Source organism: Mustela lutreola, chromosome 4 (genome assembly GCF_030435805.1).
Source record: "Mustela lutreola isolate mMusLut2 chromosome 4, mMusLut2.pri, whole genome shotgun sequence".
Classification (NCBI taxonomy): Eukaryota; Metazoa; Chordata; class Mammalia; order Carnivora; family Mustelidae; genus Mustela; species Mustela lutreola.
Window position 1 is genome coordinate 150,287,809 of NC_081293.1, and position 13,486 is coordinate 150,301,294.

A 13,486-nucleotide genomic window follows, 5' to 3' on the forward strand; every position below is an offset into this window, starting at 1 on the left:
ATAAATGTCTTCTTCAAACTTTTGCTTATAAACACTACTTTCATAAGATTTCTTTGTTGCTTATCATTCAACTAGACACTAACTACTGGTGAGAAGTATAGGCAGTGATGAGACACTTGAAGAAAGTAGCAACTAGTAGTATTTGATCCTTATCGGAACTATGAAGGCTATATATAGGCCAGCCTTTTGGGCTAAAGGGAAACATTCTTTGCTTCTCTCCCTCACCATAGTCAACAGCAGCAACTTCCCCACATTCAGTACCAGCTGTTTTAGGTTTGGCGGAGACCACGTCAAAACAAACATTTCTGCTTTCGTGCGGCTTACATTCCTGTGGAGGAACACATTTTAAAAAAAGAGACAGCGGACACCATACCGCACTGCACTACAACGTAGGGAAAGCAAGGGTAGGCAGTCAAACAACTAGCCCTTCCACTCCCGCAAAACCTAACCCCCATATCAGCCCTTCCGGGTCACCGCCGGGCCCACTGGCATTCGGACTCCGCCCACTTCCGGGATGTGGCCCCGCCCACGCCCCTTACGTCAATTTTCGAGGCCTTGACGCGTTGGCCTAGCCAATGAAAAGCCGACCTGCTCGGGCTCCATTAAGGCCCGCCGGGTGAGTCGTAGCTGGGGAAAGCGGATGGGCTCCGTAAGCTGTGTGGCGCGGCGATTCGGGTCGCTGCTGTGGCGCAGGGCCCTATCCCCGGGAGCCGGGCTCTCGGCGGGCTGGGGGCCACGGCTTCGTCTGCTGGCCGCGGGGCGGCTTAAGGCGGGGCCGGCGTTGGGCCTGACCTGCCTGAGCCCCGACCGCGCGCGCGGCCTGCACGGCGGACCGGGCTTAGAGGAGCGGGCGGAGGGGGCAGCTGGCCAGAAGCGCCCGGAGACAGGCACAGCAGGTACTGGCCTGGAGGAGGGCGGCGGGGGCCCCTGCCGGCAGCCGGGAGCTGGGTCTCGGCCCAGGAGCCTCTGAGTTCTCCTGTTTATGCCTTTCCCTTGGAGAAGGGAAAGATTTTTTTTCCAGAGCTGGAAAGATGTCCAGAGATGTTGGCACCAGCTTTGCGTTTAACGCGGCGAGAGAGAAACTGACGTCTCCAAACCCCCAGACGTCCGAGTGGCCGCACCGGACCTTTGCATCACAACCTCACTGTCCTCAGCTGCCTTCACTCTTCCTAGAGTCCCGAGGAGCGGACTTGCCGAAAGTGTTGGGGCGTGAGGATTCTGAGGAAGGGCTGGGTCTGGGGCCTGAGAGGTGCATAAGAAGCGCTAACAGGGGACGGCGCCAATTGAAGTTCCTCTAATTATTTCAAGTTTTTAGAAATTTGAGAGACTGTAAACAGATCTTATCTGTGAGAGGTTGGGGTGGGTGAGAGGGAGAGGTCTTGGTGGACTCAGCCACCAGGTTCTTGGGAGTCAGCTTTAGAACGTGAGAGCTTTAAATGTACAGGTTCTGATACTCCGAGGTAAAGAACAGAATATGCAAATCTCTACAGAAAAGAGAAAGTTAAGTTTTCACAGCTAACAGTTGAGGCTTCAAAATGAAGATCAGTGTTAAATTTTTAGCTCTCATTGGTTGGCGTGGGGCGCGTTCGCTTATTCTTCTGGGCCTCATTTTCTTCATCTCTCATGTGTTAAGATTGTGGACCAGATGCTACTACCTAAGAGGCTTTTCAGCTCAGCTGTGTATGTTTGAGGTGTGTTCCTCGTTTCCTCAAGTATTAGTGAACAGAAAGCCATTTGTTGTGGATGTTCAGGTTTACTTAGCATGTGGTAATATCGAAGAATGTGTGGTGGCTCTGTGTAACCTGAACATTCACTCTTACCATAAAAGTTGAGCAATGCTGTATGAAACCACTGCCCAGGTTTAGCTTCCAGGAGGCCTGGACGTTTCTGTCTTACAAAACATTTTAGATCTCAACACCGTCATGGAGGAACAGTTTCATTGTTAGCTGCTGCATCTGGATGCATACAGAATCTTCTGTTTGGCCACCTGACACAAGTGAATCTTTGTGCATTTCAGATCATACTGGTCCCAAGTTTGACATCGATATGCTGGTTTCGCTTCTGAGGCAAGAAAATGCAAGAGACATTTGTGTGATCAAGGTTCCTCCAGAATTGAAATACACAGATTACTTTGTGATTGGTAGTGGAACTTCCACCCGACACTTGCATGCGATGGCCTACTACATTGTCAAAATGGTACGATGCTTTCTTTTCTCTTTGGAATCATTAACTTAATGGAAGAGTGTCAGGGCATCATGCTGATGAGCAACACTTACAAAGTACATCCATCATGAAATGATATAAGAAGTCCAGATTCTCAGTATTTGCCTGAGTGTTTGATATTCCTTGATAATGACAAGGATATTGACAAGGGGACAAATGAGTCAGGATATTTCTAATTCTTGTCTCTCTCTCTCTCTTTTTTTTTTTTAAGATTATTTATTTATTTATTTGACAGAGAGAGAGAGAGAGAGATCACAAGGAGGCAGAGAGGCAGGCAGAAAGAGGAAGGGAATCGGGCTCCCTGCTGAGCAAAGAGACTGATATAGGGCTTGATCCCAGGACCCCGGGATCATGACCTGAGCCGAAGGCAGAGGCTTTAACCCACTGAGCCACCCAGATGCCCTTCAATTCTTGTCTCTTGTGGTCATTGAATGAATGGGTGAATGAATGAATAAAAAAATATAAAAAGTATAAAACAATTTGAGGCAGGCTAGAAGACCCAGAGGAATTTCTAGAGTAGCACTGTTCATTATGGTAGCCACTAGCCACATGTAACTAATTATAAATCAAAATTTCAGTTCTTCAGCTGTACTAGCCATATTTCAGGTACTTGATAGCCACATGTGGCTAATGGCTACCATATTGTACAGCACAACTATAAAATGTTTCCATAGTTGCAAAAAGTTCTTTGGACCATGTTGGCCTGTGGTTTAATTCAAATGTTTGAATGTGTCCAGTGTTTCCAAGCACTGTGGTGGGTATTGGAAAGATGAAAAAATCTAGTCCTCACCCTCTGAATTCATTCCTCTAATTGAGGAAAGGGAAGGCAGTTCATTTTCTAATTAGACTGAACAGGAATCAGAGTGAGGAATATACTTGGAGACCTTTAGTTGATTCTCATAATACTCCACAGGGGAACATAACCTCTCTCAGCTTGTTGAAAATTGGTCATAAAAGGGATGGTTAAGACCAAAACAAAAGTTAGGTTTGCCTAGAAGGGTGGTAAAATAAAAAGGGGACTGAAAACAGAACCTTGCTGCAATATGGCAAAGCAAAGGGAGATGCCAAAGAAGTAGTTGGAGAGATAAGAAAGAGAACCAAGAGGGCATAGAGAAGAGTTACAAGACAGGGTCCCAGGATCTCTGTTAGAGATCTGTTAGATGTTCTGGTGGGACAGAGGAAGATGAAGACTTAGAAGTGACCACTGTACTTGGAGATATAAAAGGAATGAGAGGTTTTACGTTTTAAGCATTTTACCATTTTTTAAGATGTGCAGTTAAGTGGCAGTGGTTACATTCACATCAGTGTGCAGTCATTTACCACCATCCATCCCCAGAATGTTTTTCATCTTGCAAAACAAACTCTCTACATTAAGTAGTAATTTCCCATTCTCCCTCTGGACCCTGGCAACCACCATTCTTTCTTTCTGAATTCAACGAAGTACTTCATGTGAGTGAAATCATACCCTGTTTGTCCACTTATGACTGGCTTAGTTCACTTAGCAAAATGTTTTCAGGGTTCATCCATGTGGTGGCTTGTGTTGGAATTTCATCTTTTTAAGACTGTTATGTTACTGTATGTATAGATCACATTTTATCTATTCATCTGTTAATTTTCATTTGGTTTGCTTCCACCTTATGGAGATTATGAATATTGCTGCCATAAACGTGAGTGTAGAAATGTCTATTCATGTCCCTGATTTTAATTTCAGGAGCGGAATTGCTGGATCATGGTAATTCTGCTTTCAGTTTTTTGAGGAGCCACCATGTTCTTTTCTTTAGTGGCTACATCACTTTACATTCCCACCAGCAGTTCCAGTTTCTTTATATCTTTGCCAACACTTCCTATTTTCTGGGTTTTGGATCATAGTAATCCTAATGGGTGTGAAGTGGCAGCTCATTGTGGTTTTCATTTGCACTTCCTTAATGATTAGTGATGTCAAGCATCCACCTACATGTTACTGGCCATTTGTATGGCTTTGGGAAAAGGCCTAATGAAGTCTTTTGTTTGTGTTTTAATCAGGTTGGTTTTTTTGTTGTCATTGTTGTTAAGTTGTAGTTCTGTATATATTCTGGATATTAATCCTAAAACGAATATGTGATTTGTAAATATTTTTTTTGTTCTTTAGGTTGTCTTACTGTTGATCGTGTCCTTTGATGCACAAAAGCTTTTAATTTTTATAAAGTCCAGTTTATCTTTTGTTGTGCCTGTGCCTTTGGTGTCCTATCCAAGCAGTCATTGCCAAATTCAGTGTCATGTATCAGGAAGCCTTTCCACTGTGTTTTCTTCTAAAAGTATTAGGTACTATGTTTAGGTCTTTGATCGGTTTTTAGTTTTTGTAGATGGGGTAAAGTAAGGGTCCAGCTTTGTTCTCCTGCACGTGGATGTGTAGTTTTCCCTGCTCTGTTTGTTAAAGACTGCCCATTTCCCACTGAATGAACTTGGTACCCCTGTTGAAAATCGCTTGATTGTGTGGGCTCTTTCTTTTATTGCATTGGTCTCCCTTGCTCACTGTTTTCAAGATTTTATCTATTTATTAGAGCACAAGCAGGGTTGGGGGTGGGGCAGAGGAAGAAATAGGCTCCTCACTGAATAGGGAGCCTAAGGTGGGGCTTGATACCAGGACCCCAGGATCATGATTTGAGCCTAAAGCAGGTGCTTAAGCGACTGAGCCACCTAGGTGCCCCACCCTTTTTAAAGATTTTTATTTATTAGACAGTACACGGGTGGGTGGGCAGAGGGAATCTCAAGCTGACTGCGCTAAGTGCATAGCCTGTCCCACGGCACAATCTCAAAACTCTGTGATCATGACCTGAGCTGAAACTAAGAGTTAGATGCTTAACTGGCTTGAGTCACCCAGATGCCCTGCTTGCTCACTATTTTGATTACTGTAGCTTTGTAGTTAGTTCTGATAACAGTAAGTTGAGAGCTCCAACTGTGTTCTTCCTTCACAAGACTGTTTTTGGCTATTTGGGGTCCTTTTAAATTACATATAAATTTTAGGATGGAATTTTCTATTTCTGCCCAAAAAAAAAATTCACTGGGATTTTGGCAGGGATTGCATTGAATTTGTAGATAGCTTTGCCTGGTACTGACATCTAAACAATTTAAGTTTTCTAGTTCATGGACACAGTGTCTGTTTATTGATGTCTTATTTAATTTCCTTAGTAACATCTTACAGTTTTCAGTGTACAAGTCTTTTGTCTCCATGGTTAAATTTATTGGTAAGTATTTTATTTATGATTCCATTGTGAATGGAATTCTTAGTTTCCTTTTCAGGTTATTGATTAGGTAACGTATAGAAACACAGCTGATTGGGTATGTTAATTTTGTATCCTACAACTTTGCTGCAGTCATTTATTTTAACATGTGATTTTGTGGAATCTTTAGGGTTTTATGTATTTAAGTCATGTTGTCTGTAAACCATGATAATTTCATTATTTCATTTCCAATTGGATTACCTTTTTTTTTTCCTCCCTTGCTGTAGTTTCTCTGGCCAGAACTTCTAGCACTATGTTGAATGTAAGTGGCAAAAATGGGCATTCTTGTCTTGTTCCTGACCTTTGAAGAAAAACTTAGTGTTTCACCATTGAGTAGGACAATAGCTGTGGGCTTTTCATGTATGATCTTTATTATCTTTTAGTATTTTTGTCTTTGAGCAATTTTGTCATGAAAGGGTGTTGAATTTTGTGAAATGCTTTCTGCATAAATTTGAGATGATCCTGTCGTTTTTGTTTTTCATTTTGTTAATGTGGTTTATTATATTGATTGATTATGGAACTATCCTTCCATTCTGAGAATAAATTTCACTCAGTCCTGTTGTATATCCTTTTAATATACTGTTGAATTGGGCTTGCACATAATTTATTGAGGATTTTTGCATCAGTGTTCATCAAGAATACTGGTCTGTAGTTTTGTTTTTTTGTAGTGTCTTTGGCCTTGGTTTCAGGGTAATTATGGTAGTTGCATAGAATGAGTTACAAAGGATTCCTTTTTCAGTTTTTTAGAAGAGTTTGAGAAGAATTTGTGTTAGCTTTTGTTTATTCATTCTTTCATTCATTCATTTATTTGTTTTCAGCTTTTGTTTAAATGGTAGAATTCATCTGTGAAATCATTTGGTCAGGGCTTTACTTTGTTGGGAGGTTGGCTGTTCGGTCTTGTCTTGTTGGTTGGTTTGTTCTTTCATTCTTTTAACTGAGATATAATAGTGTTTGGAGGTTTTCTTTCTTTTTTTTTTTTTTGAATTAACATATAATGTATTATTTGCCCCAGGGGTACAGGTCTCTGAATCATCAGGCTTACACAATTCATAGCACTAACCATAGCACATACCCTCCCCAATGTCTATAACTCAGCCACCCCATCCCTACACCTCACCCCCAGAAACCCTGTTTGTTTCCTGAGGTATAATAGTGTTTGGAGGTTTTCTTTCTTTCTTTTTTTTTTGAATTAACATATAATGTATTATTTTTGTCTAAATTGTCCAATTTGCTGATATATAGTTGTTCATATTATTCATCATGCCTTTTTTTTTTTTTTTTTTTTTTTTTTTTTTTTTTAAGACATAAACCGAATGCTAATAAGGATGGGGCTCTTAACTATTTTTTTTTTAAGATTTTATTTATTTATTTGACAGAGAGAAATCACAAGTAGATGGAGAGGCAGGCAGAGAGAGAGGAAGGGAAGCAGGCTCCCTGCTGAGCAGAGAGCCCGATGCGGGACTCGATCCCAGGACCCTGAGATCATGACCTGAGCCGAAGGCAGCGGCTTAACCCACTGAGCCACCCAGGCGCCCCTCATCATGCCTTTTTAAAGAAGTAATGTCCCCTTGGGTTTTAGTTATTTGGATCTTCTGTTTTCTCTTAGTAAGTCTAATTAAAGATTTGTCAGTTTTCTCTTTTTCAAGGCCCAAATTTTGGTTTCATGGTATTTGTCAGTTTTGGTTTTCTCTAATCATTTTTCCTTCCTTCTGCTAGCTTTAAGTTTAATTTCTTTACTCCCTAGTTCTTTAAGGTGTAAATTTAGGTTGTTGAGTTGGGAACTTTCTTTTTTTTTCATAGAAGCATTTATAACTATAAATAAATTTCCCTCTTCACATTACTTTTACTGTATCCCATTAAGTTTTGGTATGTTGTATTTTAATCTCATTTGTCTCAAGATATTTTCTAATTTCCCTTGTGATACCTTCTTTGACTTACTGTTTTTATGGCTTTTCTGTTTTTCCTTTTGTTGCTTTCTGGTTTCATTTCATTGTGATGAGAAAATATACTTTGTGATTTCAGGCTTTTTAAATTCATTGAGTTGTTTTGTAGCTTAACATATCTATCCTGGAGAATGTTATATGTGCAGTTTAGAAAAATGTGTGTTCTATTTTGGATGGAATGTTCTGTTAATGTCTGTTAGGTCCCATTAGCTGTAGTGTTGTCCAAGTCATCTATTTCCTTACTGATCTTGTCCTTTTTTTTTTTAAATCCATTATTGAAAATGGAGTATTGGGGCACCTGGGTGGCTGAATCGTTAAGCATCTGCCTTCAGCTCAGGTCATGATCCCAGGGTCCTGGGATCAAACCCCACATTCGGCTCCCTGCTCAGTGGGAAGCCTGCTTCTCCCTCTCCCACTCCCCTTTCTTGTGTTCCCTCTCTGTCTCTGTCAAATAAATGAGTAAAATCTTTTTTTTTAAAGTGGAGCATTAAGTCTTCCATATTATTGTTTCTCAGTTTCTCTTCAGTTCTGTCAATGTTTGTTTCCGTATGTTCAGGAGTTTTGATTTTTGGTGCATGTTTATAATTGTTAAATCATCTGGAGTACTGAACCCTTTTATCACTGTATTAGTATCCTTTTCTCTTGTAATAGTTTTTGATTTAAAGTCTGTTTGCCTGATACTAGTGTATCAGTTGTTTTGGACCATTCATAAGACCTATTGAGAATAGAGCCATGGGATGGTAAAATCCCATGAATATTGTCCTGAAGATGATGTAGGTGAGAACCAGATGTTGAGTGAGCTTGGTCCTCTTTGCCTCAGACACACCTTGGTGGATATGAGTAGAATGGCCCTTTCAGAAGGGTTTGGGCAGTAGGTATTCAGTAGAGAGGAGGTATAGGAGGGTAGGTAGGATTTGGGTGGTGGGGGAGGAATAGTTTCCTCAACTTACTATGGAGTATAGTTAACTTAGGAACGAGCCTACTCATTCCTCTTGTGATCAAGAAAAATAGCCCCACAGACCATCCTCAGTGAGAAGAGACTTCCTCCACCTCTCTCCTAATATATAATTTGGTTTTTTTCAGTATAAATACCTGAAATGTAAAAGTGAGCCTCATGTGAAGATTGAAGGGAAGGACACTGATGACTGGCTCTGTGTGGACTTTGGTAAGTTATTTTGACATATTTTACAGGTAAGTATATATTTTGTCCTAATCTTGAACTATTTTCAGTTGTAAAAGGATTGAGATCAGATTGCTTTTTTTATGTGATATTTTTGATACTTGTTTAAAGTTTTAATTATAACCCAGGAGGTCTTATTAACATGAGAAAACCTCACCTAATGTGTAAGTATATAACTAGCCACGCAGGTCAGAAAGATGGTGGAGAACAGAGTGGATAACGTAGTAGAGGTGGGAGAGATGTCTTAGTGGTGGTAGAAGGCTTGGGTATACATAACGTTGGCCCAGAATGACTCAGATGAGGTGAAGGTCAAGGGCGTTTCAGGTACTGAGAAGGACAAGAGCAGAGGACTGGAATTTTGAAAAGACCTAACAAATTCTATGACATTTCTGTAGGAAAGGTATCCATAATTTGCATTTCTAGTAAATCGCCAGGTAATCCTAATTTGGATATGGATCCATTCTTTGGCAATCACTGTTCTATCACAGAGATTTGTGAGAGCACAAGAATAAAAGCTAATGAACTGCTTCTTTAACTCTTATCTGTCCTTGATTGATAGGCAGCATGGTGATTCATTTGATGCTTCCAGAAACCAGAGAAACCTATGAATTAGAGAAATTATGGACCCTACGTTCTTATGATGACCAGTTAGCACAGATAGCACCTGAGACATTACCTGAAGACTTCATTCTTGGAATAGAAGATGATACTTCATCCCTGACTCCAGTGGAGTTCAAATAAGAATAAAATAATATGAACTATTTTGTCATTATCAGATTTGGGTTGAGTTACTTCTTAAAAATACAGCTCTGAAACCCCACTTCATTGGTCAGGTTGTTATCCAAAGCCTTATCTGTGGGCATGCATGCTAAATGAGTGTGGAAATTGTGGGTAAGTGAGCTGATTCTAACACCAAAAGTCAGTATATTTAAACTAAAATTTTAGTACATTGTTTTTATTCCTGATATCTCAGCAGGATTTCACAGAGTTAGTAGTGGCCCCTGTGCTCTGCTCAGTTTAATTTTGCCTCAGTGTAAATCTTATTCTTTAGATGGAATAGCCATTTTTTAAAAAATAAAGCAAACAGCACATCACTACCCCACTGGTCCTTATTACTTAAAACATACAGTTCCTACTTCAAAAGCGGCACCAATAGTAGCAGGATCCACAGTAAGTGCTACAGAATGGAGAAAATAAGGTAAGCACCAATATCAAGTGGTAAGTTAAGATTGACATAGTATTACTAAAAATATATTTAAGTTTATAGTTCAATTAAATTTAAACATTCACATTTATTTGAAAAACCAGAAATAAAACATGCCATATGCTAGGCTGCACCTAATGATGAAAAACTTTATTCTGCATCAAGGTATCTGGAAAATGAAGCTGCATTTGGGGCACATTACAGATGAGGAATGATCCATGTGCGGTGAGTACAAAACTCAATTACAGAATTAGATACTCCATTACCATTGCTTAATTAAAAGTAAAACATGATTCGACACACTAAAAGGCTAGAAGTGAAATATGACAGAATTTTAAACCAGCATATATAAATGCAGCACCTATCTGTGTGTGTGTGTATATATGTGTATATACACAAACAACAACAACAAATATGGGAAAAATCAAACACTGAGGAAGAGCTCTGGCCTAAGCACATCTCACCTGAAATCCAACCAGAAAGCCAGTCTATGATTTTATTTTTGCAATTCATCATATGAAAAAATTATGAATGCCAAGTGAATTAATTGTATGACAAAGGGCACTTTTTGGCTAAAACTACAAAATAAACTGGTTTTCTGAAAACATTTAGGAAAACATTTCAAGTCATTTCAAAATGTCTAATTGATAACAGTGATCTTCAGAAAAACTTATCTAGTCTGTAGAAATTCATCCTGAAATACAAAGGAGGCCATATTTTTCAAAGGCTTATTATATACGCCCTTCAGATCAGTGTAGTAAGATGACTGATCATTCAATGAACAAAAGCAAAAAACAATTCTGAGAGCAGTGTGGCCTTGGAGACCACCCACACCCACATAATTGTACATACCGGGCTTTGCCATCAAGTTAAGGAATGGGCATATGAATTCAGTATCCTGTATCAAAGGTCAAATGTTTCTCATAGTCATTCATATTATATCCCCGAAATTATTTTCTGGTATCCTCTGCTTTTTGACTTATTTTCAAATAATTGGTTGCAGAGAACAGAGAAATCCTGCTGTATTTTATGTAATATTTTAGGTGGCTTTACATTTTTCTTGATTTATCATTATTTAAAAATCTTCAAAATAGCTTAGCGAGGCTCATGACAGTGCCTGGCACATGGAGATGTAGCCTTGATATTGCCTTTGAACACTGCCCCACCCTCTGAGTACCCCACTGGTCTTCACAAAGCAGTTCTGTTGGGTCTGCTCAACATGTAGACCAACTGGTCTGAAGCGTGTTGGCAAACTAAGCATCCTATAAGACAAGCTGAAAGCTTGCTTTTTGGCCAGTTTCAAGTCCACAGGGGCTGCATCTCTTCATTAGGTAGTGATAGTCTAAAGCACAAAGCATTTTAATGCATTTAATCACACAGCCGAACAAAAAAACTGAAGTCTTCTGAAGCCATTTCAACTAGCCGTTCCAAAACCTCCTGCAACCACTTTGCTCTGTTAGTACCATCAAAAAAGTTCCCTACCATAAACAAAAAATTAAATGGTATTGCTGCTCTCCAAATATAGGCACTGCTCCATATCACTGAACATTTATTAGATTTTCCAACTAATGGTGTCAAAAGCCTCAAAAAACCTGAAATTAATTTTCCAGCTTTACGGTCACTAACCAGAAGTAAAAATTTTCTGTTATTCTCCTGTTAGCTAATTAAAGTTTTTTTAAAAACTGTTGGACTTTTATCTTTATAAAGTATATAAAATTTCAGAACAAAAACAAAAACAATTTTGCTTTCATTGCATTACTGAATACCTGAGGTAGTTGAGTAAAAATGCACGTTTAATACCCCTGCCAACACCATTCAGCACTTCCCTTAGGTTATTCATGTTAGTGTTACATTAAAAATAAAACTGACAACAGTTTTTCTATGCTAATAGCTTAACATTTAAGTTCCTATAATCATTCTATTCTGATCCAATTTTAACAATTGGATTTGGGAGCAGTCTACATTTTATTAATTTAGTACTGCATCATTACACCAATTTCTGGCATTAGGAGGGTATAGTAAGAAAAATTAGAATATTTGTTACACTGAGAATACAACAAAAGGGAAGTGCAGAGTTCCTCTTTTTCCCTCCCTCCCCCCTCCTTTTTTTTTTTTTTTTTTTTTTTTAAAGCTGGGTGTCATACATTTTAGAGAGCATAAAGTATACATTCTCACAGAGACAGGAGTTCAAAAGTTGCCTGGTCCTCAGAAACAACTGGCTAGGTAAAAACTTGTGCACGTAACTCTGGATATTAGGGGTTCAGTGCCCGTCTGTTGGTTAAGCAATCTGTCTTTGGTTTGGCATCTGCCTCTGTGGTGGGCTGGTTCCTGAGCCTTTACTTCCGTCTTGACTGAGGTGGTCCACTTTGCAGAGCTTTCTGCTGTTGGTGCTGTTTTACCTGAGTCAAAATTTCCTGAATTTTTCTCTGGGCAACCTGCAAAAGGAGAGAGATTTAAAATTTCTATCTAATCAGAGGTTACTAAAAGTTATTTTACTCTTCCATTTCAGCAACTTCAGATTTGAAGGTTAAAGATACATGCTAGTTTAAGTTTGCTAGTAGAGTCTGAAATTATCTGCTAAAAAGGGATTTATCCTGTTAAGCACCAAACAACAATCAATCTCTGTGTGGGGTGGGAGCACACCCATAGGAGAATTGCTTCCATTTGGGAAAGAAGCAAAAGAGCTTGCTTAGGACATGAGATCCCACTTGCCTGGCAAGCATAGAAGTGACCAGTTATTTTCACAACCACTTGGTCATTCTCATCAGGTGTCTGATCACGAGGGACAACTACTTCTGCACTTGACAAATTCTGGAGCTCATTCACCTGAACAAGATAAGCAGAGATCATGTTAAATTGAGGTTTTAAAAAAATTACTGTTTGCTGAGCACTTACTTTGTGGCTTTATAAATTTCATCTAATCCACTGATAATTGTATCAGGTTATCAGTTCTGTGCCCATTACAAGATGATAGTAAATTAAGACTTACCCCAAAAAACCGATTTGACCAATTACAGAAGTGAATGGCAGAACCAGACTGAATCCCTGAAAGTCTGATTCCAAAGTAGATGTTCTCAATTCAAAATTGTAAATAGCTTTGAAAGAAGTTACATGTGCTAAAGAGAAACTGGAAACCACTTGCTTTTTTGTTAAAGAGGTAGGTTATAAAGGTAGAGGACATTTAAAAGTTTTCTTTCCATCAGCTGTGTCAAAGTAAAAAGCTGAAGTTACAGCAACCAAAAATGCTAAATACCCCTTGTACATGAGACGCTCCTCTCACATAAAGTGGTCTGAAAGCGAGACATTACTTTCACTGGTGGCTGACACCAACACTCAGGAAGGACAAAAGGCAGTGATCTCCAAACCTTGGCCCAGATGATCCTGCTTTTTATAAATTAGCCCAAATTCAGGGACTTGGAACTCCTAAGTACCTTTCAACGCTTTCCCTTTCATACCACTGCACAGGTTTTGCTGATGTACTTGCCGTTTTGCCTCCTTTTCCAATAACTCTGCCAGCAGCAAAGGATGGCACTCTGATATGAGCTTCAAGTTTCACCTCTTCTTTAGGACTAACAAAGTTTTCTTCTTTAATTTTTCCATAAATTCTTCCCTGAGCCTACAGATGAGAACATATCCTATCAGTGTCATTAATGAAGGGAAAGACGGTCCATTAACT

General features: G+C 39.4%; 2 protein-coding genes across 3 annotated transcripts in view; one reads left to right on the forward strand and one right to left on the reverse strand.

Annotated features, from left to right (window-relative positions):
- The first annotated feature begins 587 nt into the window (after positions 1–587).
- MALSU1 (mitochondrial assembly of ribosomal large subunit 1) lies at positions 588–9,703 on the forward strand. The gene is made up of 4 exons (XM_059171357.1): positions 588–896; positions 2,018–2,196; positions 8,510–8,591; positions 9,166–9,703. Exons 1-4 carry the CDS (start codon positions 641–643, stop codon positions 9,345–9,347), a joined length of 699 nt encoding a protein of 232 aa, XP_059027340.1. The 5' UTR covers positions 588–640; the 3' UTR covers positions 9,348–9,703.
- A 1,136-nt stretch (positions 9,704–10,839) lies between these two features.
- Positions 10,840–13,486, reverse strand: part of IGF2BP3 (insulin like growth factor 2 mRNA binding protein 3) — a 147,265-nt gene continuing 144,618 nt past the window's right edge. Inside the window, exons 13-15 of one of the 2 annotated variants that reach the window (XM_059171356.1) lie at positions 13,295–13,426; positions 12,523–12,636; positions 10,840–12,245 (exon numbers count right to left, since the gene is read on the reverse strand). In XM_059171356.1, the coding sequence (XP_059027339.1) occupies positions 12,147–12,245; positions 12,523–12,636; positions 13,295–13,426 (345 nt within the window). In that variant the 3' untranslated portion in view covers positions 10,840–12,146. Of the gene's footprint in view, positions 12,637–13,294; positions 13,427–13,486 lie in introns of both variants that reach the window. The other variant, XM_059171355.1, reaches the window with a different exon arrangement.